The sequence below is a fragment of the Lonchura striata genome, chromosome 4, assembly GCF_050655825.1.
Source record: "Lonchura striata isolate lonStrDom1 chromosome 4, ASM5065582v1, whole genome shotgun sequence".
NCBI lineage: Eukaryota > Metazoa > Chordata > Aves > Passeriformes > Estrildidae > Lonchura > Lonchura striata.
The window spans coordinates 57,787,439-57,810,965 of NC_140706.1; the positions used below are offsets into that span (position 1 = coordinate 57,787,439).

General features: G+C 41.3%; 1 protein-coding gene across 26 annotated transcripts in view; it reads right to left on the minus strand.

The window, feature by feature from the left end:
* ADGRL3 (adhesion G protein-coupled receptor L3) overlaps positions 1-23,527 on the minus strand; it is a 496,522-nt gene that overhangs the window by 38,653 nt on the left and 434,342 nt on the right. For 18 of the 26 annotated variants that reach the window (XM_077782989.2, XM_085579185.1, XM_085579169.1 and 15 more), the window contains 4 exons: positions 17,851-17,917; positions 16,400-16,491; positions 2,965-2,991; positions 13-181 (listed from right to left, as the gene is read on the minus strand). In XM_077782989.2, coding sequence (XP_077639115.2) covers positions 13-181; positions 2,965-2,991; positions 16,400-16,491; positions 17,851-17,917 — 355 coding nt within the window. The remainder of the gene's footprint in view (positions 1-12; positions 182-2,964; positions 2,992-16,399; positions 16,492-17,850; positions 17,918-23,527) is intronic. The other 8 variants (XM_085579188.1, XM_085579186.1, XM_077782984.2 and 5 more) reach the window with 1 other exon arrangement.

The window sequence follows — 23,527 nt, forward strand, 5'->3', positions numbered from 1 at the left end:
CCATGATCTTACCTTTTTCTGGAGGACACAATGGAAAATGAATATAAACATTCCCTGCAGAGAATTGAATATGGTGAAGAGATACGCCATGATGACTGTGCTTTCATTAATATACATGAGTCCGAATGCCCAGGTCAGTCCTAATAGGCAGAGTAGGGCTATTGCACCTATAACCCAGGACCTGTCAGGAGAAAGAAAAAAACAAAAAGGAAAAAGGAATGGGATTGGTTTTTCTTCTACACAAAAGAAGGCATGTGTCTACAGGCAGGAAGATTTTGCCCCTGGTTTTAGCAAGAAGAAAATAGCATATCAAAATAAATCATAGAGCGTGGAGAGCTTTTGTCTTCAAGCTGAATGCGGTTTACAAATCTTCAAGCTTGAGGAAATACAAGGAAGTGGAAGTGTTATGAGCATAGAAATTTATCATAACCAAAGCACATTTGTAACCACAATGTCTCTTTTTTAAATATGTAAAAGCATGTGCATGTAAATGGTATGTAGATGTCATTTCTGCAAATGGAGTGAAAGAAAATAAACCAAATGAAATGACAACTCTGATTGTCACTTTTTTTAGTGTCCACTGGTTTCACAGGACTGCCAGCTGGATTAGCTTCTTTATTTACACTTAACACCAAGACACATGTATTGCTGCATTTTAGCTAGTCTCCCATATGCCTGTAAGCCAGATAAACAGCTACAGGCAGGTGGGCAAGCATTCCCTGCTTGCCAGATCCACTCCACACAAGGATGTTCTTTGCAATGCTGCTTCACACTTCTTCCACCCTGCGATGAGGGGAAGTGTGTATACTTGTACAGGCACTCACACACTACCTCTGCTAACGTGGGAGCTACTGCCACACTTCTCCCTGGAGAAAAGCAGGGGCAATCCTTCTTCACATGGGCTATAAAACTAAGATTATCACTTGCTCCATCTCAGGAAGGCAGTGGGAGTAGAGGTGTAGCTACTGCTTGTCCCCAAATGTTGTTCCAACAAATAGGGGGAGCAGTAGGCTTTTGCCTGCTTTCTCCCACTGACTTTCTACCAAAGAAAACCTGGACAACAGAGCTGGGGACATGGGATGACTGCTGCATGGCCTGGGTTTAGGCATATTTGGGCTTCCATCTGCTAAACAGAGAATGGGACAAAGGGAAGAAAGATGAAGCAGCAGCAATTCGGGGGGAGACAAAGCAGTCCTGCAGAGGTCAGACAGACAATCTCTGCTATGGAGAGGCCATGGCAGCTACAGCTCCTGTTCCTTTTAGCAGGGCTTATTACAAACAAAAGCATACCAATGTTGTATTCAAGCCTTTTGTTGTTTGTTTTATTTTTTTCCTTTAGGTATTAGAATGAAAATGCAGCATTAAATCTTCCACTGAAGTTTATAAAATATGTATTATTTAACCACATGACCAGAGGAGCTCCCTAAGGTAACCACTTATTAAGACAGTTCTTTAAAAATCACTATTATGGACCTAGCAGACCAGAACAGCTCCTTTGAAGCATTTCCAGTCAATCCCACTAATAAATATTTAGCGTGATGCAAATTGAAAATACACTCTCACAATCCTTCAGAAAGGTAGTCGCTAAATAAAGCGACAGCTGTAGTTGCTTGAGATATTTTTCTCCCCGAGATTCCACCATCAGTGAGAGCATGCTATTGTCCTAGTTGCATATCAATTAATAAAATACAAATAATTTTATTTTTCAACAACAACAACAAAAAAAAAAAAAAAAAAAAAGAAGAAGAACAAATTAATGGAAACCCCCCTTTTTCTCCTCTTTCCACTTTTCCCATCCCCAGATAAAATCTTCCTGCATTTCCAGAGTCTTTTAAAAATTATTCCCTGGAAATCAGAAAAGTATTCTGCTCTGAAGCACAGCCCATTCTTGAATCTGATTACAGAGCCTTTGGCTGCAGAGGTGTACAGGAATGAAACAATTATTTATTGAAGATATTCTGCCTTCAGTGATGGAAAGGAATCTGTGGGTTAGAAGACCCCCTACAGTGCAAACTGCACACATTAATGATGTTGTGCCTCAGAAAACAAGACCTGGCAATAAGAGGACCTGGAGATTACTGAGACTAGCTCCATCCCACATCCGCAGCAAAAAATACAACCAAGCAATGAAACAGAACATGGGAATGGCACTGAAAGAACAAATACAAAGGACTCTTCACCAGAAGAACAAACTGAAAGTCTACTGCAAAGTTGATTTGCTTCTATTTGTGCTACTGCATATTAATTTTTTGGTTGCAGGAGAAAGAGCGCGGATGCCCTAAGGTAAATAATTTCTAGGCATTTTTGGCTTTCTTCACAGGTTTGGGAGTTAGTTTTTTTTGGTGTAGCTTGAGATTTTTATCTTGCTCTTGCTGCTGCTTTTCCATGGCTTTTCTTTCCTGTAGTGGAATTTTATTGCAATAAAGAAACAAAAATATCCAGGTTTTGGTGCATTTGAAAATCAGTGGTGGTTTACAATTAGGGACAATTAGGAGGTACTCCAATGAGTAAGGAGCCACCAATGCACATAGATTTGCTTGCACTACTCCCATTAACTAGAAAGTGAATCATGGGGAATAGCAGCCAAGCACCTTTTTGAAAATTTGCTTCTGTATTTATACTACCATAAAGCAATCCCAGTGACAGAGCACAGTGGACCACAGGCTGCTATTGGTAGAACAAGTCTGTACTATGCAGGATTAAACTGGGAGCTTTCACCTTGAATTCAGGTAACATCCAATTAAAGAATATAAAGCAAATAAGGTGACAATTGGTTGGCAATACACATGCAGCACATTTACGCTGCACCTTAGCTGTATGCCTGACCATTTTCCTGCACAGTTTGCTCTTCTGCCTCAAAAGCGAATGACAGAAGCTTTAATGATTTTTCAATATTGATCTGACAGCTGGTTCATGAGACCACACTGATAAATGAAATTTATCAGCCATTCAGGTCATTCTTACTTGATGAAGGGTCTGTTATCCTCATAGCTAAAGAATGCATAGACATAAAGACAAGAACACCAACATTAGAAATATAATGACATAGAGAATAGCATTTACTGCTAGTCCCCCTCCCTTCTCCCACCAGCCATCACCTAAACCAAAGGTGGACTGGCACCAGGTGAGCCTGGAACACACCAGCCAGCCTGGCTTGCTGCCCCAGGGTGTGGGAATCCAGGGCTTCCCTCTGGCTGCCCTGGCAGGGGGTCAGGCCCTGTACAGAGCCCCAAGAGACTATCTCTGTCCATGGAAAAGAGTTTTCAATCTTACAGGATGAATTACAAGCTCTTGAGTGCTTGATATAAGTAATAATTGAGTGAAGCACGGGTGCAAAAGTAAAATTTTAGGATTCTAGATTAGGGGTCCAAAGGGGACAAGATGGAGGAAATTAGGTGCGTCTTGTCCTTTGTCTCCTTCTTCGTGCCCTCCATCTTTCACTGTAGTGTTGGCATTTTTCTGTTGGTTTGGGCTGGGGACACAATGTTCAGTGTAGGTGACAGATATTGTCACGTTATTGTAAATACAGCACAGGGAGTTTCTGGTATTTAATGTTTGTAACATCCCACTGAGGGCAGAGCCCCACACGCTGCCCTGCAGGACAGAGCTGCGGCAGGGCAGCAGAACATGTTAGAGATAAGCAAGAGTAAACAACCTTGAAAATAGCACAGACAAATTATGGCTTCTTTGGCAATGGGCAGAAAGACAGAGACTTTTTACAATCTTGGAATCGTCAATACCACAGATTCCAACACCAGGGAATTGAAACATTACTGGGAATGCTGGCTTAATGCACAGAAGCAGGCATCTCTAGCTGTGTGCTGCAACTACCTCTCCTCGCCACCATCCCACAGCTGTCAATGGACTTTGAGATATCTTTCAAATGCAATGGCTGTCCCTGGAGAAGACAAGCTTTGAAACTCCAGCATAGTCACCACAGGCGGCTTTCAGGTGTTCAAGTGGCAAAACTTCACCGTACCTCCAGCCTGTGGGGCGGGAGCATGTTACAGGAGTATCTTTATTGCCATTTACTTTTCCAAAGTGGAACTTCTAAGTGGACACATTATGAGTCAGACTGCAGCATTCTTGAGATAATGGCATCAGGAACTTCTAAAGCCCTGGGTGACAAAGCATGGACCTATTTACTACCATTTCATGAGGAAGAGCAAAGAAAGGCCTCTGCCAAGCAAGGGCAAAAAGCAGCTCACTGCAGTGATGAAGAAACCAAACTGGATCACTCAGCTCCTATCAGTGTGGGGAGCACAAGATTAGTTGCAGCCATTTTCCATGGGGAGTCCCATACCTTCTGGTACAGGCTGTGTGCCTCACCCTGCTTGTGTGGCAGGCGATGTGCAACAACTCCCAGGCCTCCTTTCCCCACTGACATGGAGCTTTTAAACCTGTGATCCCTTGCAGAAACCCCCATGGGTCCCAGAGATGTAGGATGGCTCAATACGTTCATCTCATTACCCCTGTCAACACAGGCAGGCCAGTCCATCCTGCTGAGACTTCCTTGGGTCAATACTGGCAACCTGCAGCTCCTCTACAATGCAATTAAATGAAATGAAGATATGAGACAATCTGGAGCTGTCAGTCCAGCAGCGTGGGCAGGAGCAGGGCCTGGATTTCTATTACTGTGTTCACAAGCATGCAGGTTTTATGGTAAAGACTTTATACTGAAAAGCAGTCAGCACTAGATTATAAAAGTACAGAATTAGAATTGTTGCTGTTACTATCTAGACCCCTTACAAAGTTTTTCAGCAACCCATAATAGCATTTCTTCAAGACAGCTGAAGGTTCCATTTCATTTTTTATACAGACAAAATGCAAAACTGGTAAACTCAGATTCCCTGTGAGCTTGAGGCTAACACTTCAAAGCAGCTGAGGAGAAAACCACCAAAAATACCTTAGCAGTTTTTATCCTATTTTCAGTGTGGATGTGTCCAGGACCCACTGCCCAAAGCAAACAGGTGCCTAAAGAAGTGATATTTTCAAAGATGCCTAACTCCCAGGGGCCACAGAATTTAGTGTCTTGTAGCTCTCATGAAATACAATCCTTTTCATGTTATCAACTCAAGTGTTGTAAGAAACTTAACTTTTGTGTTAGCAACAATTTCTGACAAAAATTACTTCAGCATGCTTTGTTTTTTTTTATCCCTGGTGAAGTCTGTGAAACCTATCAGTGGTGCAGCAATACTGTGTCATTATCTGCAATACATAAAACCTATTGCTTAGACAAGAGAAAAGCCTGGGAAGAGCCTCAAGTTCCCAGAAAAATGGAGGTGCTGACTGGAAAACTGAGATTATATTCACTAGTAGTAAAGGCAAGTAATAGTTGAAGCAGAAACTGTTGGAAAATCTAGCCTAGCACAGCCTGAGATGCTGCATTTGAAGTGCTATCTCCATATTTGGTTAAATTAATCCAATAGCTGGCAGTAAGGGATAAAGCCCATTGCATTTAAATTATGTGACCCTGCTCCCCCCCACAGATAATGTCAGACTAGAACTCTCAAAAAGGAATTTATCTCTTAAAGGAATAGGTATTTAAGGTAGGCAGGGCTTCACCATTCCCTGAAAAAATGCATTTCTCTACTGACTGTAGAGGAAACCTGAATGATGGCTTAGATGGAGGCTCCACTTTCAAATACCTGAAGGTAAAAAGCTGATCTTTAGTGGCTGCATTATTCATTGAACCTGTGAAATCTTACCTCACCTCCCTTGTGTTTCTTTGCAGCCCAGATGATGGATAGTGGATGGTCTACCAAGCTGTATAAATACCTAATTCATTTTCTAATCTTAAAAAAGCCCTGACTTTACCTTGGGGCAAAGACTTCTTAAGGTTAATTACACATCATGTAAAACTCTTTCAAAATCTTATTTAAGTTAGATGTCTTTCAATTTCCCAGAGTACCTTCTCCTTCAGTGATGAGAAAGGATTGTTCACATTACCTTCTATCTTCCTATATCTGGTCTGTATTTCCAGACCAATACTTTAAAAAAAAAATCCTAAAATTAACTACTTATATCCTTGTTTTGATTAAATTTTCTTAAGAAATTTCAAAATCAATTCATCCTTAGCTCAGGAACCCCTTTTGCACTGCCTGTCCTTTTAAGACCCCAAGAAACACCATTTTGTCATCAGGAGACCAAATTGTTGGGATATACATGGACAGCCCAAAACAGTTACAGACAATCTGCAATTTATTAGAAACAAATGACTTTCCTGTATCTGGATTAGCAATATCATGAAATGTTAAAGCTTTCACTTTTTCTGCAGCAGGAAAAGTAAGTCAAGAATTTACCTTCACATGAAGATTGGTTCTAAAATGTTGCTGAACAGAGAAACTCTTTTTTCAGAAAGCAGCTATTCAGCTCTCATTTAAAAAGAATAATGGCTGGTCTTCTTATGCTTGAAAAGAGCCTTTTTTTTTTTTTTAATTTAACAAACTGTAGTTTTGAGCCACATTTAGAGTAAAACTAGGCCTTTAATAAAACTCTACATAACTAACTGACTTTACATATTATAATTTTTTACAACCTTTCACATTTTAGCTTTATTTAACTTGAATTTATCACTCTTTTGACAATTCCAAGTATTTCCCCATCTCCATGATAGCAGGAAAAGATTCAGTAAGCACATGGACTGATGCCATGGGTCCCAAAATAACTGTTTGGATAGCAAGGAAAAACACCACAGTGAGTATACAGGACCTTTAGTAGCTGTTAGGGGTGATGAAACCCAAATAAAAACAGATGGATGATGTGCCCCCACAAAAGCATTCAGAAAGACCCATGGAATTAATTTTAACATGGTGCAAATAAAGCAGAGAGGCAGATGTTTCCTGCAGGCAAGCAGGAGGGAAACACAAAATAAAGTGTGCTATTGTGTCTCCTCTCTGCCTGCCAATATGAAGTAGTAGGGATGTTGTGCTTTTTTTTTTTTTCTTTTTGAAATTTCAAGGATTAGGAACTATTGATTTATTGAAGGAGTTGGAAAGGCCAGCACTCCCCTCATAAAGCAAACAGGTTCATCGTTAATTAGTGAAGGAGCATCTTCATGGCGAGAAAAATCAATACCAAGCAATAAAAGAGTGCTTAAAGGATTTTGCCTTTGCATTTCGTGACAAAGTTACCACCTTGATGGCATGAAGCCAAAAGACTTCCTAATCTCCCTCCTTAGGCTGCTGGTGTTCATCAAACAGGCTTCCAAGTCATCATTTACCAGTCTTATCTTCTGGCTCCCACACTGTCTTTGACAGTATGTGGCCAGTCCCCTCAAGACATCAGTGAGCCTGCCACAGCTTCATTTGCAGGAGAAACTCCTGCCTCTACATGCCTTGAACATCTGTAAAGGTTTAGGCTTCACCACCTGGCATAAGGGTAATTTTATATATATTGAAAGCCATAGCCACTTTTGATTTCCACCAGTAGATCTGCAAATATTGTTCATACAAATGAGGCCAAACCTTTCTTGGCTCTATGTGATGCCTAAACCTATGATTTGAGGCAACCAGTGGCTAGACTTTTCTGCCAAAGGCAAAGCATCATCCCTTTCTGCTCAGCTCACCCAGGGAAGTCATGTCCTGCTTTCTCAGACTTGTCCTTAATTATTGCAATTGAAAAGAGCAATTCTGTTAAGTTCATCTCATTTTCGGTAAGTAATTAATTACCCTCAGAATTGCTTACCCTGTTTATTTCCTTCCTCCTCACTTTGCAAAGGCATGGCACAATTATTCAAGCCACACTGATGTGTAACCACATATCTAATTGTTTCCACACTATATGAATTCAGCAAAGCCTTTAGACACATTTGTATTATCCAAATAGCACCAGCAGGGCTTGCCGACAAAGTGCTTAAAATGCATGGCCTTTTAAAACAATAATCATGATTTACAGGTTCACAGAAAGATTGTAGGTATTAAATATCTTCCAGGACACTCTCTCAAATCAATAACCACTGATTGATTTTTTTTTTTTTTTTTTTTTTTTTTTAGATTCAGAAAGGACAATACAGCTCAGTGAAGATTAGTGCCTTACAATCACCATTCAACATTAACACAACCATCACAAAAACATAGGTAAACAACCAAACCCCCACATCAAAACAATCAGGTATCAACCAAACTCTCCTGTGAAAAACTCAAACAGCAGCAGCTTGCAACAAATGAAATCAGATGCTGCCATCAACATCTCTGTGGGGAAAGGCACACAGATAAAAGTGCAGTCTCAGATGTTTTTCCAGCACTGGCAGGGTTTCTGACTCTCAGGTGCTCATAAACTTGGCCCTTGGGCAAAATATAAATGTACCATACCTTTTCTTGGTAGGAAGCTTGTATATAATTTGTTTTGTGCCAACTCCGATTGGTGTTTTTGGGTTTGCTTTAGGCTGCCTGTTCTATTTGCTCATGCAGAGATGCAGATGAAGGTTACATAGGAGCAGCACTGATCTAACCAGAGGACTCAAACACTTACACAGGATCCAGGGAGATCTGAGACAACTCTTGGCTTGTTCAGCCTGATAAAGAGGAGGCTGAGGGAAGACCTCACAACTGTAGTTGCAGTTTCCTTATGAGGGGAAGAGGAGGGGCAGGCACTGATCTCTTCTCTGTGGTAACCACTGACAGCACCACAGGGAATGGCCAGAAGTTGTCAGGGGAAGTTTAGGTTGGATATTAGGAAAAGGTTCTTCATCTGTAGGGTGTTGGGCACTGGAACAGGCTCCCCAAGGGAAGTGGTCACAGCACCAACCCTGAGAGAGTCAAGAAGCCTTTGGAAAATGCCTTTTGGGTGTTCTTCTGTGTAGAACCAGGAGCTGGACTTCAATCATCCTCAAGATATTCTATAAATCTATGATTCATTGACCATCAGGTTATGAAGACATGGTACTCTCTCTAAAGGCCATATGAAACACGTAGGTTGTGGCCTGAACTCTGGGACAATGAAAATGGGGGAAGATGTTTCTAACGCCCAGCTCAGTACTCCATGGCTAATATCTAAACTTTGCAGAGGGGGACATTTTCCAAAGGAGGAAAAAGCTATTCCTCATCTTCCAAAGTGCCTAGATCATTTGGTTATCTTTGCAAAACACTCCTCTTAAGCTTTTTGGTGACAGAGAATGAGCTGTCTGCATGTCCCAAGCACTCTTTAAATAAACACACTTGCTTCTCATCCAAGTTTAGGGAGAGTCAAACACTGGCTCGGGAGTCTTCTTGGTTCCCTAGGATCAGATCATCCTCTCCATGGATGATTCCTCTCCAGAAGCCATCCCTGGAACTGCTGTGCTCTGACCCTGCTGTCCCAAAAAGTCAGAGGAGTCCAAAAATGCTGCATATAGCACATTTAGCTGGGTGGGAAGGAGAGATTTTTCAACGCCCTCTTCCTGAACAGCCCACTCAGTTATCCTTTCTATTTTGTTAGTAGAGCTGTATGAAAATCTTTTTAAAGAAAGCTCACTCTGTACAGGCACTGTAATGTCTAATCAGGACATGCATGAAAACTTCCTCTCCATGTTTGCTGCTCCTAAAAGGGAGTGTTCATGTTGCCAGACTCTCAGCCCTTACTCCACAAATCTGAGAACTCTGAAGATAAAGAAATGGACCTTTTGCACCTAGATGCTGTGCTGGGCAAGCTCTCAAAAACTGGAGCCACTCATTGCACCATGTCCTCCCTCTGCACTCCCAAGCAAGCACAAACCCAGAGGTAATGAAGGATTAAAGTGTTGCTCTTCTGCAAATCCAGTCTCCTGGGTGAACACAATGCAATATTCAGTTCCAGACCCTTTGTCATCACAAACTATTTCCAAGTTGGAGCATTTTAGGATTAAACAAGGAAGATCTGGAAACCAATAGAGGATCTTAAATCTCCATAGAAAAAGCTGGAATAATCCTTATTGTCTCCTACTTTGTTTTGTTTCTAAAATGGCTAGAACAAAGCACAAATTAATCTTCCATTAGTAAAAGCATACCTGCTACAAATTATTGTTCTTCATTGGTAATGTAAGCTCTTCATATCAAAGGAGAAAAAAAAAAAATCTTGCTTTTTCAAAAGTCTGACTCATTCCCCACTGCACCAAACTCAGGATGTTTACTTTTTTCTGCATTTCAATCAGCTGAGTAAATAAAACTAGACTGGTAAACTTCTGCTCCTGCCAGCACAATACCACTGTGTTGAATCAAGGATTTAATTTAAACATTTCTGCAGATGATTTTTGGAAGTTCTATTTAACCTTTGTTTTCAATTTTCTACCTAACTCAGGCTTTTTTTTTTTTTTTTAATGGTTTAAGCAAACCCACAGGATTGAAACGACAAGCTAATCTGGGGGCTGGGATTAGTCATGTCTCTTTATATAAAATACATATGTTGAAGCACGAAAATGAGCAGATAATCACTTACACCCATACAACATATGGGGAGAGCAGGCTATGGAAACTGTTTTAAAAGAGGCAGATCTTCAAAAGGGGCTTCTCAGTTTTGTGCTTGGTGCCCCCCATCCTTCACCTCCCACAGCCTGGGCCAGACTCCCTGAAAGAGCCCATACTGAGCTTTGCAAGGTTTTCTATAGTAATAATCAGGGTTAAATCTTAATGTTTGGCTCCTACTTTTGGCTGTTAAGTTGTGCATTCTTAGATTTATTTCTTGCAAGCCTTTGAGTAAGAGACTTCTATGGAAAAAAAAAAAAAACACAAATAAAGGAGTATGGTTTGAGTTTTGTTTCTACTCAGAAACTTGAGAGAACATATATGATTTTGTTTAGTCATTAATTCAGGGTTGTGGCTGCAGCCACTTGAAACTTCCATGGCAGCCAGCAATCTGAGGAGAGCTCATTTTGGTCATTTGAGGATTGATTTCTGAAGGCTGCAATGCAGGACATTTTTGCTTTCTCCCCATTAATGGGATTTCAGCATGTGTTCTTGTGAATCTGGTCACAATGCCTAAAAACATCATCTCCTGTGTGCTCAGAATAAATAGATGTTTTTCTAGGGAATTCCATGTTTTTGACATAGTGCTTATTCTTTCATTGTGGAAGACAGGATAGAAGCAGTTTTCCACAAAAGTAAGAAAACTGCAGCACAACTGCAGTGATTAATGCAAGGATTAAACTATCTCAAGGTCCCTAATTAATAGTGCCTCTTTAGCAACAAAAGGTGCTCCCAGCTAAGACCCTGGGCCTCCCTGTATGAAGGAAAGAAAATTAAATTTCCAGGATGACTTTCAGGTGAGTTTCTACGGCACTAAATAATTTTTTTCCAGCAAACCCAGGACTACAGCCTCACATACTCCTCTTTGAAGGGGTCCCTACATGTTGAGCTTTCTAAAGAGCATGCAGGTGGCCTATGGCACAACCCAAACTATATCCTGACTAAACCAATAACACAATAAAATGGGACAAAAAGGGAAATAAACTGGCAAAGCCCTTTGCCTCTTGCCTGCCTTTTCATGGGTCTGCAACTGCCCTTGGCAGCTACTATTGACGTGTTGCTCTTCCAAAGTAAACAAAATAAAATCTTGTTGCCACATACTACAGCACAGAAGAATGTCAGGAAGTCTGGTCTGGCCTGGGGAAACACTAACAGACTCAACCACAGCCAGGCAGCACCAGGGAGAGAAGGGATGGATGCCTGTGGGAACTTCAAAGGAATGGTTATATCTGTAAGGAAGAGAAAATGATGGCTTCTGGTCTTTCCTGAGAGAGATCCTCTCCCCTCCAGCCATTTGGAAAAGTCCACTGTAACTTCAGGTGCAGCAGTTGCTCAACCCCCATTGATCAACCCCCTTAAACTGGTTGTAGAACTTGCCTTTTGTCAGCTGAATGCCTGCTCTCCCCTCCCAATTTTCCAGCAGTTTCCCATGTCATTAACTAATGAGCCCCTCACAGTGCACAATGAGAGCTTGCAGCAAGACAAAAGCTCAGATCTCACTATATATCCTCAAGAGTGCATCTGGATTACCATCAGTGTAGCTCTTCTTTTTTTTCCCTTCACTATAACCACGATGATTTGAATGAGCAGTATTTAAATGGCTGCAGAACAAGCACTGCACTGCCACACAATGCAAAGGCTCCACCTGAAATCCTGTTTTGCACAGAGAATGGTGGTTAAGCATCTGGAAATGGGGATGGTTTGTTGTGCTGCAGCATCTGGTATGGGTTGGATAGAAACCTGGTGTGCAAGCTGCCACAGTACACACCTGACCACCTGGAAAGGAGATGATGGATGGAAAACGGAGGAAGCGTGCTGGACTATTCACATATAATGTATTTTCCATTGTCACAGGAGGCTTCCTACAGGAATGTGAATATGAAAAAGATTCAGTGTAGGCTTGTCTGTGACAATCTGAGACATTTTGCACATCCAGCATCTTCCTGGCACAATGGAAAAGCACGAAGGACAGCCTCTGGGCTGCTTGGCTCCAGAAATCACTCCACACAACAGCAACCTCCGGTAAAACAGCCTCACAGCTGCTCCGAAGAATTCCAGCTGCTAACACATCCTCATGAGGAGCCATCTGTTAGCAAGAATGCATCAATACTGTGCTGATATGCCTACAGTTTCCACCTCACAGGCTACAGGTGCAAGCAGCACAGCAGGCCTTCACCATCCAAAAAGTTTATGTAGTCCCTGGCTTGAAAGATGTGCCTTCCCTGCAAGCTTGTAAAGGCTGGGGGAATCAATCTTCTAAAACAACACCTTCCTGGGTACAAATTAGTTTGTGCTCAAGAGGCTTCTTGTGCACCCTTTGTATCCCACTTTTAGTCTCAGATGGGCCAGGAGTGAGATACAAGTGATGTGGGCAGGGCTGCCCAGGACTAAACAACGCTCCTCTCTGCCCATCTCTGCCCACTTGTGTTTGCCAACAAGCCACACACAGATGAAAGAGCAATGGCCACAGTGGATTTTGAGCACCCAGAAAAAGCCATTGTAAAAGGCTGGGAAGGAAAACCCCCTCCCAGTCTGTGTTTGGCGAGGCATGGTGAGAAGCTACACACACCACCCAAGAGGTAGCTGTTTGAGCATTCTTGTCTGTGACGCTTCATACTAAAGAGATTATTAAAGGGCAGAGAGAACCTCATTCTGAATGAATCCTTAAAAATTCTGTGTAAATATACTGAAGGAAGACATCAAACAGAATTTTTCACAAGGGCCTAGGTAAAAGCATGCTATTTCTGGGGATGGTACCTCTTATGAAAAGGAAGACCAGATCTTCCTGGCATCAGTAGCAGGCACAGAAATTCTTGCATCTCTGAACAACATATCCCACATACACAGGCTCACATCTTTTCCTGGCTACATGCCTCAAAAGCAGGACTAGAGCACGAATTTTGCTGTCTCAGTGGGCACAACCCACTGAATTGGCTCAGTACCAACCTGTCATACAGGGAGGATGCCACTGGCACAGGGTGAAGGACCCACATATGTAGTTACTCTACTTCTCTCTTGAAATACTGGGCTAAGCTAGAAAAGTTAACAAGGACAAATATAAACCAGCTCTGTACTCATCAAATCTCTTGCTGGGTAATCCCTGGGTAACCAGTGCCCCACCGCAGGAATGTCACAATATCCCATGCTGGCACAATAATCCAGGGACTGTTCCTGAAGGTTAGGGAAGTTTATTTTTACAACTTTGCACAGTGCCTACAAATCTATCAGCCACACAACATCTGGTTCAGACACTGCCCTTTGAATGGTTTTTCTGTTGGTGCAGTAATTAAAGGTATCCCAGGTGACACCTGATCCCTTATCAAGTTCATTAATTTAAGTGGAGTTATTTGGCTCTCTATTTTCTATACTTCATAATGTATTTCTAACCTTTAAAGTGACATAGGCAAGGACCAGATTGCAGGGGCGCTTATTAACAGCCTATTAAAATATTTTATGGCCTTTATTTTTACGTTGCCATAGGGAATCAAGTATTTTGCTGTTGTTAAACAGGCTCGGGATTTATGTTGCGAGAGCTTCACAACAGCCTAACACAGAGTAATGCTAGGAAATGAGCTGGGAGAACAAGCTCTCATTCAGCTCTCCATGTGCTGTAAAGCTGTCACATGCAGATGGCAGCAAGGGGCCCTTCAATGCAGGCCCTTGGTTCAGTTTGTTTTATTAAATATAAACTGAGACAAAAAGACACAAGGCTCTGGAACCTGGGTGCCTTTTTATTAACCCTGTAGACCCATGGAGGGTACCTCAGAAAGGATCTTTGTGGTCCCCTGTGAAATAAATGTTCTGTGGCTTTTTATTCTGGAACTGCTGTAACACATCCATGTTTTACAACTCACTTAGAGCCAATGACTGTGCAGGAAGACTATGATTTTACCTGCAACAAGACTATTATTGTATCTAGAAGACAAATATGATCTTACTGAAAACTTTCCTTGAGATTGCAAGACCCTCACTTCCCTTAGGAAACCTCCCTCCAAGGTGGATTCCCCTCTCTGTTACAAATCTGCACTTCTTCCTAACTCAAGCACATCCAACACTGAGACAATATATGTCTTGAATTTAGAGACTTAATGATGGCCTGCTTAGGTATTCAGAAATTACAATCAAGTCTGCTCTGAAATGCTTGGTTTGATAAACTTCCTGGGGTGAACCTTGGGTCTTCCTGAGTTTATATTATGTTGCTCTTATTTTCTCAAGCATAAAAAGTAATTTGTAACGAAGCAACGCATTTGGAAGAGTATCAGCAACATACTTAAAAGTATTTTAATTGCTTGTGTTTTCAAAACGTTTTAATGAAGTCAAATCAGGAATAGACACTCATCTGCCAAAGAACCTATAAAATATTTTACAATGACATTATAATTGATGCAACTGGTTGTATAAATTCCTGGCATTTAAACAAAGATACTAGAGATTAGCTCAAGAAGATTATTCAGTAGGCATTTATTATTTCAGCTTTAATTATAAGGGTTTTGTTGTTTTTCTTCTTCCCACTTTTTAATTTAAATGTCATACTGTAAGATGATTTTGTGTGGGTAACCTTAGAGAGACTGTTCTCAACGAGTAATCCCACAGCAATAATGCCTGACAAGTAGCCATATTGATAAATGCTATTAAATGTACCATGCCTTCAATGCCTCATCCAAGACCAAATGACAGACTATCTTTTTGGGATCAATCCTGGACATCCAGGAGGGATTGCTCCTCTAATTTCATTTTATAGCAGAGCAATGGCAGGAGAAATTGAGGCTCCCTGCAGAGCAGACTCCCTAAGACCCGGACAAATGAGGACTCTGAGGTCTGAGCTCACTGGGGTCTCCTGCATTTGTGCAGATTCCAGTTCCCTTTCTTCCCAACCCTTGAGGGAGAAGCTGCACCTAAGAAACTAAAACTTCACCCAAAGGACCATGCCAGGTCATGGTGCACCAATGGCACTGCAAGCCTTGCCTGCTGAGAAAGTTTTTGGGGGGGCCCTGACCTGGTTTAAATTAAAGCTGCATCTGCAAGAGCAGCTCAGCAATAAGAACACCAGCCTTGCTGAGAGCTGCCTTGCAAGTGTGCAATTCAGACATCTTCTAACGAGCTCCCCTTATGCCTCTTCTCCCTTTCCTACCATGAAAGAGACAGGAGAACCCACTTCAAGCCACGTTGCACCATGCTCTCCTTTCCTGCGTGAGCAGTAAAGTGCCGACTCCCAACAATTTCTTCCTCCTGAAGCTCATTAGATGGTTTTATTAATTAGCGGCTCCCAATTTTATCATGCGCTGCACCTGAAATCTGGCTTGTGTTTTTGAAGAGAGTAATTAAAGCCAGAGGTAGTTGAATAAACAGGCACTGACAGAGACTAATACTCTACCAATATAATGAAGCAGCTTGCTAGACAGTAAGATGCCCAGGCTCAGATGTTAACCCAGTACAAGGGCAAAACATGCTTTGGCTGGCAAGCACATCCACCCACTGATGTGGGCAGCTCCAGGTAAATCCTTGATAACTTTGATGAAAGCAATATCAGACTCTGGGGGAGAATTTGGGTCATGGAATCTGTCAGGGGCCAAAACAAACAGAAAACAAGTAAGGCACCTGCCCTCAGAACACACAGAAGGAGTAATAATCAACAGTTTCAACACCTTCCCTGTAGAGACTGCAATAATTAGCTGGTAATTATTGGGCAGAATTTCCTTTACGTAGACTAGAAGGTTACCTGCTTCAAGGACAGAAAATGTAGCTTTGCCTCCTTCATGAAAAATTGAACTGAAAATGCCAACAATTGCAGCCAAATCCCAGTATAGTGCTTCATCATCAGCCACCTGGTATCTTTTAGAAACCACTTTGCAGTGCCATAGCCCAAGGTATTATCCCTGGTTAGCACTGCTGCTGGCAGAGCTGGTTCCCGTGTTTCACACCTCAGAGGAATGAGGGAATAAACAGGAAAAGACAGAAACAGGCAGAGAAAAACCACTTACTTGATATTGTCAAGACATCCAGATTCAGGTTTCAGTATGGCAGTATGATGAAACATTTTATAGAGAGCAATCCCAAGGAAGATGACATTAAGCTGTAATGGAGGGGGAAGGAAAAAAAAGAAGGATTATGTGACACAGCACAACATGGTGGGGAGAAAGTCAGCTCCTTCTCTGTAACAGATGGGTTACTGTAGGAAATTAGCTCATGGTACAGCTTTATAGTGACTGAATCACAGAAAATTTCTAAGCATTTTTTAAGGTGACCTGGCCTCTAGATTACAGGACTGGTGATGCCACAGCCTTACCACAGTTGTGGCACTACTGATACAAGGCTAGTTCTAACCTCAACTGTAGTGCTTCAAAGAGCATTATGGAAAATTAAAAATAATTGCTGCAAGGGCTTCTCTGTGTCTGAGACATGTACAGTCGTGAAAAGTCACTCAAAGCATCTCACTTAGCCAGCCCCATTGTAATGAAGCATAAAAGCATCTTTTTTCTGTGAATACACCTTTTAAACATATTGTAATGGGGCAGATGGGCAGGGAAATAAAAACTGTTGCTTAGCACAATGCAAAGCTGAAAAACAAAAATAAAAAAGGGTTTGATTTGTTCTGTAAAAGATGTGATGGTGTTTCCATGCTTCAGTGGTGGCCAGTTCCTGGAAAGGAGTTTCCCAAAAAGCCCAGTCTAGGATTTGGGACATATTTAAAAAGACGAGATATCTTTTTATGAATGAATTGCTTAAGGGGAAAAGACCCTCAATAGTTGTAGCTGGTGGCATGGCCCCCTTCCTGATGTGGAAGGCTGCTGAAATGGCTCCCAAGTTGCAGGAGAAGCAGAAGAAGCAGAGACAATGTCTGCATTGAAATGAGAGCGCCTGGTTTTCTGGGCTAGCCAAACTGTAGCCTAGTCAAAACAAAGGATGGTTTATTTAAGCCATATTGTAGCGATTAAAGTATAAGGAAACTCCAGCTGTCTCTAAAGTTGGGTTCTCTACCTTGTTGCTGTGTTAGCTGATATACTGGCAATGTGCTGAACATGAAGTCACACAAGTTTCAACTTCTGCTGGTTAGGAAATCCCTCATCAAACTTCTTTTCCCTTTTTTTTTTTTTTTTTTTTTTTTGTATTATCAGTGCAAAACTTCACTCTGGAATTCAAAAAGGGTGTAAGCAGTGAGTGGCATCAGAACAGTTTGGCACTTCTAAATGTCCAGTGGTAGAAACCAAACTCTGCAAGTGCCCATTCTGAAGCTCTCTGGTCCATTTTGATCAAGTATTTTGCAATGCCAAGAGCCTCTCATAATGAGGATCTAATTGCTATGCCAGGTAGGGTCAAAGAAGAACATGCCTTCCTCAAATTAATCTGTGTAAATTAAAGATAAAGAGAAAAGGGACAGCAAAAGTTTTATTTCTTGACCTGAGAGATGGAGTAGTTAATTAGGAGTTCTTACCATAATTATCAAGGTCGCTGGTCCTATAAAGCTCCAAATGAAGTAGGTGTCAAGTCGGAGCCAACATCTGTAATGAAACACAGGGGAAAGAAGGCATTGAAGGACTGCACCCAGGACATACATCAAGAGCGAGCGAGTGACAGAGAAGAATGTGAGCTGCAAAACATGCCGGTGGGAGACAGGAAATATTACATTGCTTGTTCATTTAAATGCTGAATTATGTGCCCAATTTCTGACAGCGCTATTGATGGAATAAGATAATTACCTCTAGGGGAAGCAGGGAGAAAATGGTACAAGGCCTATTTGCTAAGGCTTACTGCATCTGTTGGAAAAACTCTCTTAAAGTGTGGGTTTTTTTTAAGGAAGGGGTCTGATGAACATCCACAGAGCTTCTTCTTTGCTTTATGCTCCTCTTTGCTCTCCAGCTCTGATACAATACAAGCTGCCTGTCAGCTGTCAAGTGAGATGACATTTCTCTAGCAAATACATCAGAGAAACTTTGGTGCAAATAGGAAGCATGAAATAGATAACAGAAGGCTGAGGTTTAATTAGGTTCAGCAACTTCCCCTTTAAAGTGTTTTATTTCCCTGAACCTCCTGAGTATTTTGTTTCCACTAATGTTTCCAGGGTTGCATATGGTCTGCGCTATCACAAGAAGTTGATTCATGGCCTAAAACTAAATTATTAATCGCTTAATTTCAACTGCATTTAATACTCCCCACATTTTTTAAAGCCCCTGGGAAATTACATTTCCATTCCTGGTTCATTCCAGGCGACAGGAAGATAAAATGGAAGTGACTCGTTACAAGACAGACAAATGTAAATTCCAAGAAAGTTTCACATGATGTTTAAAATAATATCTTGTTGTCTTTGCAACGCTGCAAATCACAGTTCCGTTTATACACAAAGGACTGAGAAAGCATAAAAAACCACTCTTACACTAAACATCTGACAGAATTTCATGATTAGGCAAGTGACAGGAACTGTATATATGAATTTATCATGGTGGTGGAGATAGCAGTTCTCACAAATGACAGCTCTAGTATATGTGCCTAATGTTTTTTCCCTTCCAATGGACTTCGCAATGGGCAGAAAGGTCTGTGCCAGCAGCCCCATGGGAGATGATCAGCAGGAGATGCCTGACAAGAGAATAAAGCATGTCCTGAACCTCTGTGACTGGGAGAAGCCCAAACTATGAATAAATTCAAATATACAGAGAAAACTTCTCACTTCCCTTCCTGATCACATAAATTCCAGATCTCATCAGTGCTGGAGATGTATTGATATATATACACATACTCATAAGGCTATTTGTCACAAATTAAAATACCGTCACTTCCGTAACTGTCATTCCTGAACTGCCTCTGCTGTTGCTCATCCAGAATCTTCATGTAGTAGCAGCAAAATCTTAATGTGAGAGGCAAACAGAGGCTTTCAGAGCAATTGCTCGGAAATTTTGTTTCCTCCGTGGCTGCTGAAGTTCAAGGTGATTTAGAGGCATCTGGTAGTGGAACAACGTGAGTGACTTGAAACTATTTGAGTCTGATTCCCTATATGAAAAGGTTAATGTGATCATGACATCTGTGTATCACCCACAATAATCTGAAATGTCACCCAATTGCAACTAGATTTGACAAAAGAATAGACATTTCAAGGATAATGAAGTCCCTGTAAAAAGTGCCCCCTCATTCCTAAACAAGGATGTCTGTGTAGCAGCAGCTCACATATTTACAAGGCATTTCAGACTTTATACCTACCCCATTCCCCTCAGGAAAAATGAGTATCTGTTGCTTATGCCTCAGCTGCTGCATATAAATCACAGAATACACAGCCCCATCACTTTTTTTCTACTGATAATGAGTGCTGGTGTGTGGGAGAGGACTCAGAGGGTTGTGGAGATTTTATTTTTTTAATGAAAATATTTTGAACTTTTTTTTTTTTTTTGACAGTTTAACATTCAAAACAACCCCCAGCCCCTGCTGCCCAGAAGTTGGGAACACTATTTTAGTCACCATCAACTTGGTTTTCCTTCAGCATGAAGAATGGCCTGAATCTTCGAAAGTCTGTGGAAGAGGAAAAATATAAACCCTCTCTTTACTTGTTGAAGCATGGTGATTGCCCTTCAGTCACATCTGGTGCAGCTGTTTTTGAATGCATATAGGTTGGGACGTGGGGAAAAAACTAGGGAAAGCTGAAATACAGAATGAGCAAAAGGCTGTGCCAGGCTCAGCAAAAAAGAGCAAAGCAACTGGTACCTTTTCAAGACTGCAAAAACAATGAAATTTTGCAGCCCACTCCCCTAAAATATTTATCTCTTCATTTGTAGAAAACAACTGAGTGACAAGAGACGGATGCTGCTGAGAAACAGCAGAGGAACCAGGTCCTGCCATCAGGATAAGTGGAGACAAGGCATGGAGCAAAAGGAGCCCAAGGAGAGTTGGCTTCACCTAAGCTGGAGCAAGCTTGTGAAAAACAGAGAAGGCTTTTTTTAAGCCACTCTGTGCACTTCAAAGAATGCAATGTCATTTTTTATTTGTTTGAATAGAAAATTTGCCTTTCTATGAAATCGTGTACAATACTCAGTCTTGGGGGACCTAAAAAAAAATGGGGTTTTTGGTGGTCATTAGAAAGAGGTGAAATTCTGAACCTGTTTAAGTCATCCCTCATTAAAAATGCAAATTAAGACCAAAACATCAAAACACAGGCCTCCCGCCAATTGCGCTGTGGAGCTGTAAATTGCTAATCAGACAAGTACCACACTGAGCTTTTCTTGCCTTAGAAGACAAAAACCCACACACACAATGAGCTGCATAAATGAGCTCCTCCAAACAAGGAAGCAATCAGGCAACTCACTTCCCAGAGTTGCTAATCTTGGGCTGCTGAGTTACTTGTGACCCTCCACGCGCAGCTGTGCTGTGAGCATGGACCTGCCACATTACGAGTTTAGGCTGTGCTGCCATTAAGCAAATGAGCTCCTTCAGGGCTCAGTGCAAGGCAAAGGATTATCAGGAAATGTGTGTATGTAGGGAATTCTGCTCAAAACCCCACTGCTTCTTCTCAGTCACCCCAATGTGTACAGTTCTTGTGACAAGCTCTGTGGCACTGCTCTCCTTTACTTTTTAATTTCCTCCTTTTCCACAGTGGCAACTCACAATAGTCACCTAAAGCTTTGCCCAAGTAATAAAGACTACAAAGAGTTTACTCTATTTTCTGCATGAAGAGAAATCAAATACTAAACTATCCCTGGTGTGCATTAAATATAACCAATAAACAATCATTAGCTGCCATTGGACCATAAAATTTGAAGAGCCCTAAACATATCATGTTGTTCATGGGAGCTCAGCCGTTTGTTTCATGTAGCTGTACTGCCTCCTTGTCAGGGTGCAGTAATGGGATATGTATGCACCAGACGTGCCTTTCGAGGGTGCAATATAGGTCCTGCTTAATGGAGTTCAGCATCCACATAGCTCATGCTTCCTCCTCCAAACACTGGCAGCAGCACTGCAAATAAAACAAGTTCAGTGGAGCCACCCAAGACAAACCACATTGTTAGATGCTATTTTCTGAGCAGCATTTACATACATGAAATGTCAGCGCCTGGCTGATGGACTCGGAGACTGTATACATACACAGGGCTTTCATTTTGCTTTCTGACAGCTGGATTACTTACCGTGTATATCCTGCTTTATAGCATTCCAAAAGGGGGGAAGAAGGGGGGAGAAACAAAAGAGAGATCCCTGCCATGATGGATTTGATCACTACTGAATGAATATACCTACAAGTTTCTAAAATATATTGAACCACTCAAAAGTGTAGCTGATTTCCTCTGCAATTTGTGAGAGGCTTTGCTATGAAACCCAGGGAAGTATGGAAATATGGAACAGCTTCTTGCTGCTTATTTGGGATGACATGCTTCTAGCATGAGTCCCCTCATAGGCTGCTAAAGCCATAATTAAGCTTTTACTGAATTTTAGATGCAAATTATTTTCAAACACTAACTACAAAAGCAAGTACAATTTTCTATACTATTTTCTTTGCATTTTGCAGCATTGCCTACCACGATCCTTGACATCATATCCATCGAGGAGATGGCTGGATTTGGTTAACGCACAGGATAAGGCAAATGATGTATCTTTTAAATTATTTTTTAATACAATCCAAATATCTTCTTTTTTGCAGCAAAACTTGAGCTGTGGCTATTTAAGACCTAGCAGCTGAAGATATGGCCTGTAAGAAATGGTAACTTGGATGTTCATGAGAGTACTGCCAGAATCTCTTTGGCAATGTGGGGAAACCACACTGTCTGCAGTGGGGCTTCCTGCTTTTTATCTTCACTTGACAGGCTACAATCAGAATAAGGTGAGACACAACATTTTTGATTTATGTGTCAGGAAAGGACCAAACAGAATTGAGCTAGCATGAATAGGATGGTCTTTTAAGGGAATCATTATGCTGCTGCTTAGTCCCAAATCAAATTAATATCCTAATATAAGGGGTTTGAACTGTTCTAAAACAAACAAAGAAAAAAAGTAGGAAAAAGATCAATCCCTAAATTAAGTGCATAGGAGTATTTTTATGGAGCAGCTGCTTCAAAATGCCACTATGAATAATAGGACATGGGACACTTCAGAAAATCACGAGCACCAAGTGATGAGTAAAGTAAGAGAGGGAGGAACAACTGCCTGTGCCTGGCTACATAATCTGGGTATGTGTTACAGGAGGGTTGGATTTAGAAAGGAAAATGAAATGAAGAAAGCCCTACAGTGTGTGTTTAAGCAAATCATTCTGAGAAGTATGAATGGTGGCACCAAATGCCAGGCAAAAAACAAATAAAACTAACAGCTCCATAAGTCCTGCTTAAACAAATGCAGTAAATAACGGAGGGAGGCAAGTAATATATTCCAGAGGATGTTTTACAAAACCTGGCAAAACCAAGCAACTTCTTGAAATCAAATTATGTATGCCTGGCATACAGTTCACTACAAATTCTAATCAGTTCTACCCTTCTAATAACATTATACTGAAAAATACATCATCATCCATCAACCAGATGGAGCATGATAGTTCTACAAAACATATTGTATGGTTTTTATTTTCCTCCATGAGAATGTGATAAAATTGTACATTCTGGAATTAAAAATCATAAATAAATATTTTAGATTTGCAAAGCTCTGTAAATATTTATTTGCAAAATATTATATATACATGTTTAATCATTAAAAACACCACTTCGTGCTGTGGTGAGGGAGACATATTTTATTGGCACACACACAGTACTGCTGCCTCTTCAATGCCAAGATAGCGAAGTGCTCGCCTTCAGTGAATTTCAGCCAAACTTTCTGCCTGTACCTTCCATGCCATGGAAACATTTGGGCACAAGGTCTATAAGATCTATGGAAACAAGGCCTATTTTCAAAAGCCAAAGGGTGAACAGTGTGGAAAGTAGCCACAAAATACTACACTGAGGTTAGGACAGTGCTCCAGCAATGGCAGATGTCCTGTCCTTTCCAGACTGCTGGAATATGTCTGAGGCTCAATGTGTCCGATGTAGGCAGGAACACTGCAGTTAAGAATAAATTTGTTTAAAGGGACAAGGAAACTGTTTCTGTACCTGATTTAATAGGTGCTTATATAATGCTCAAGAGGGGGAGTGAATAGAAGAGCTTGTTGGGGGAGG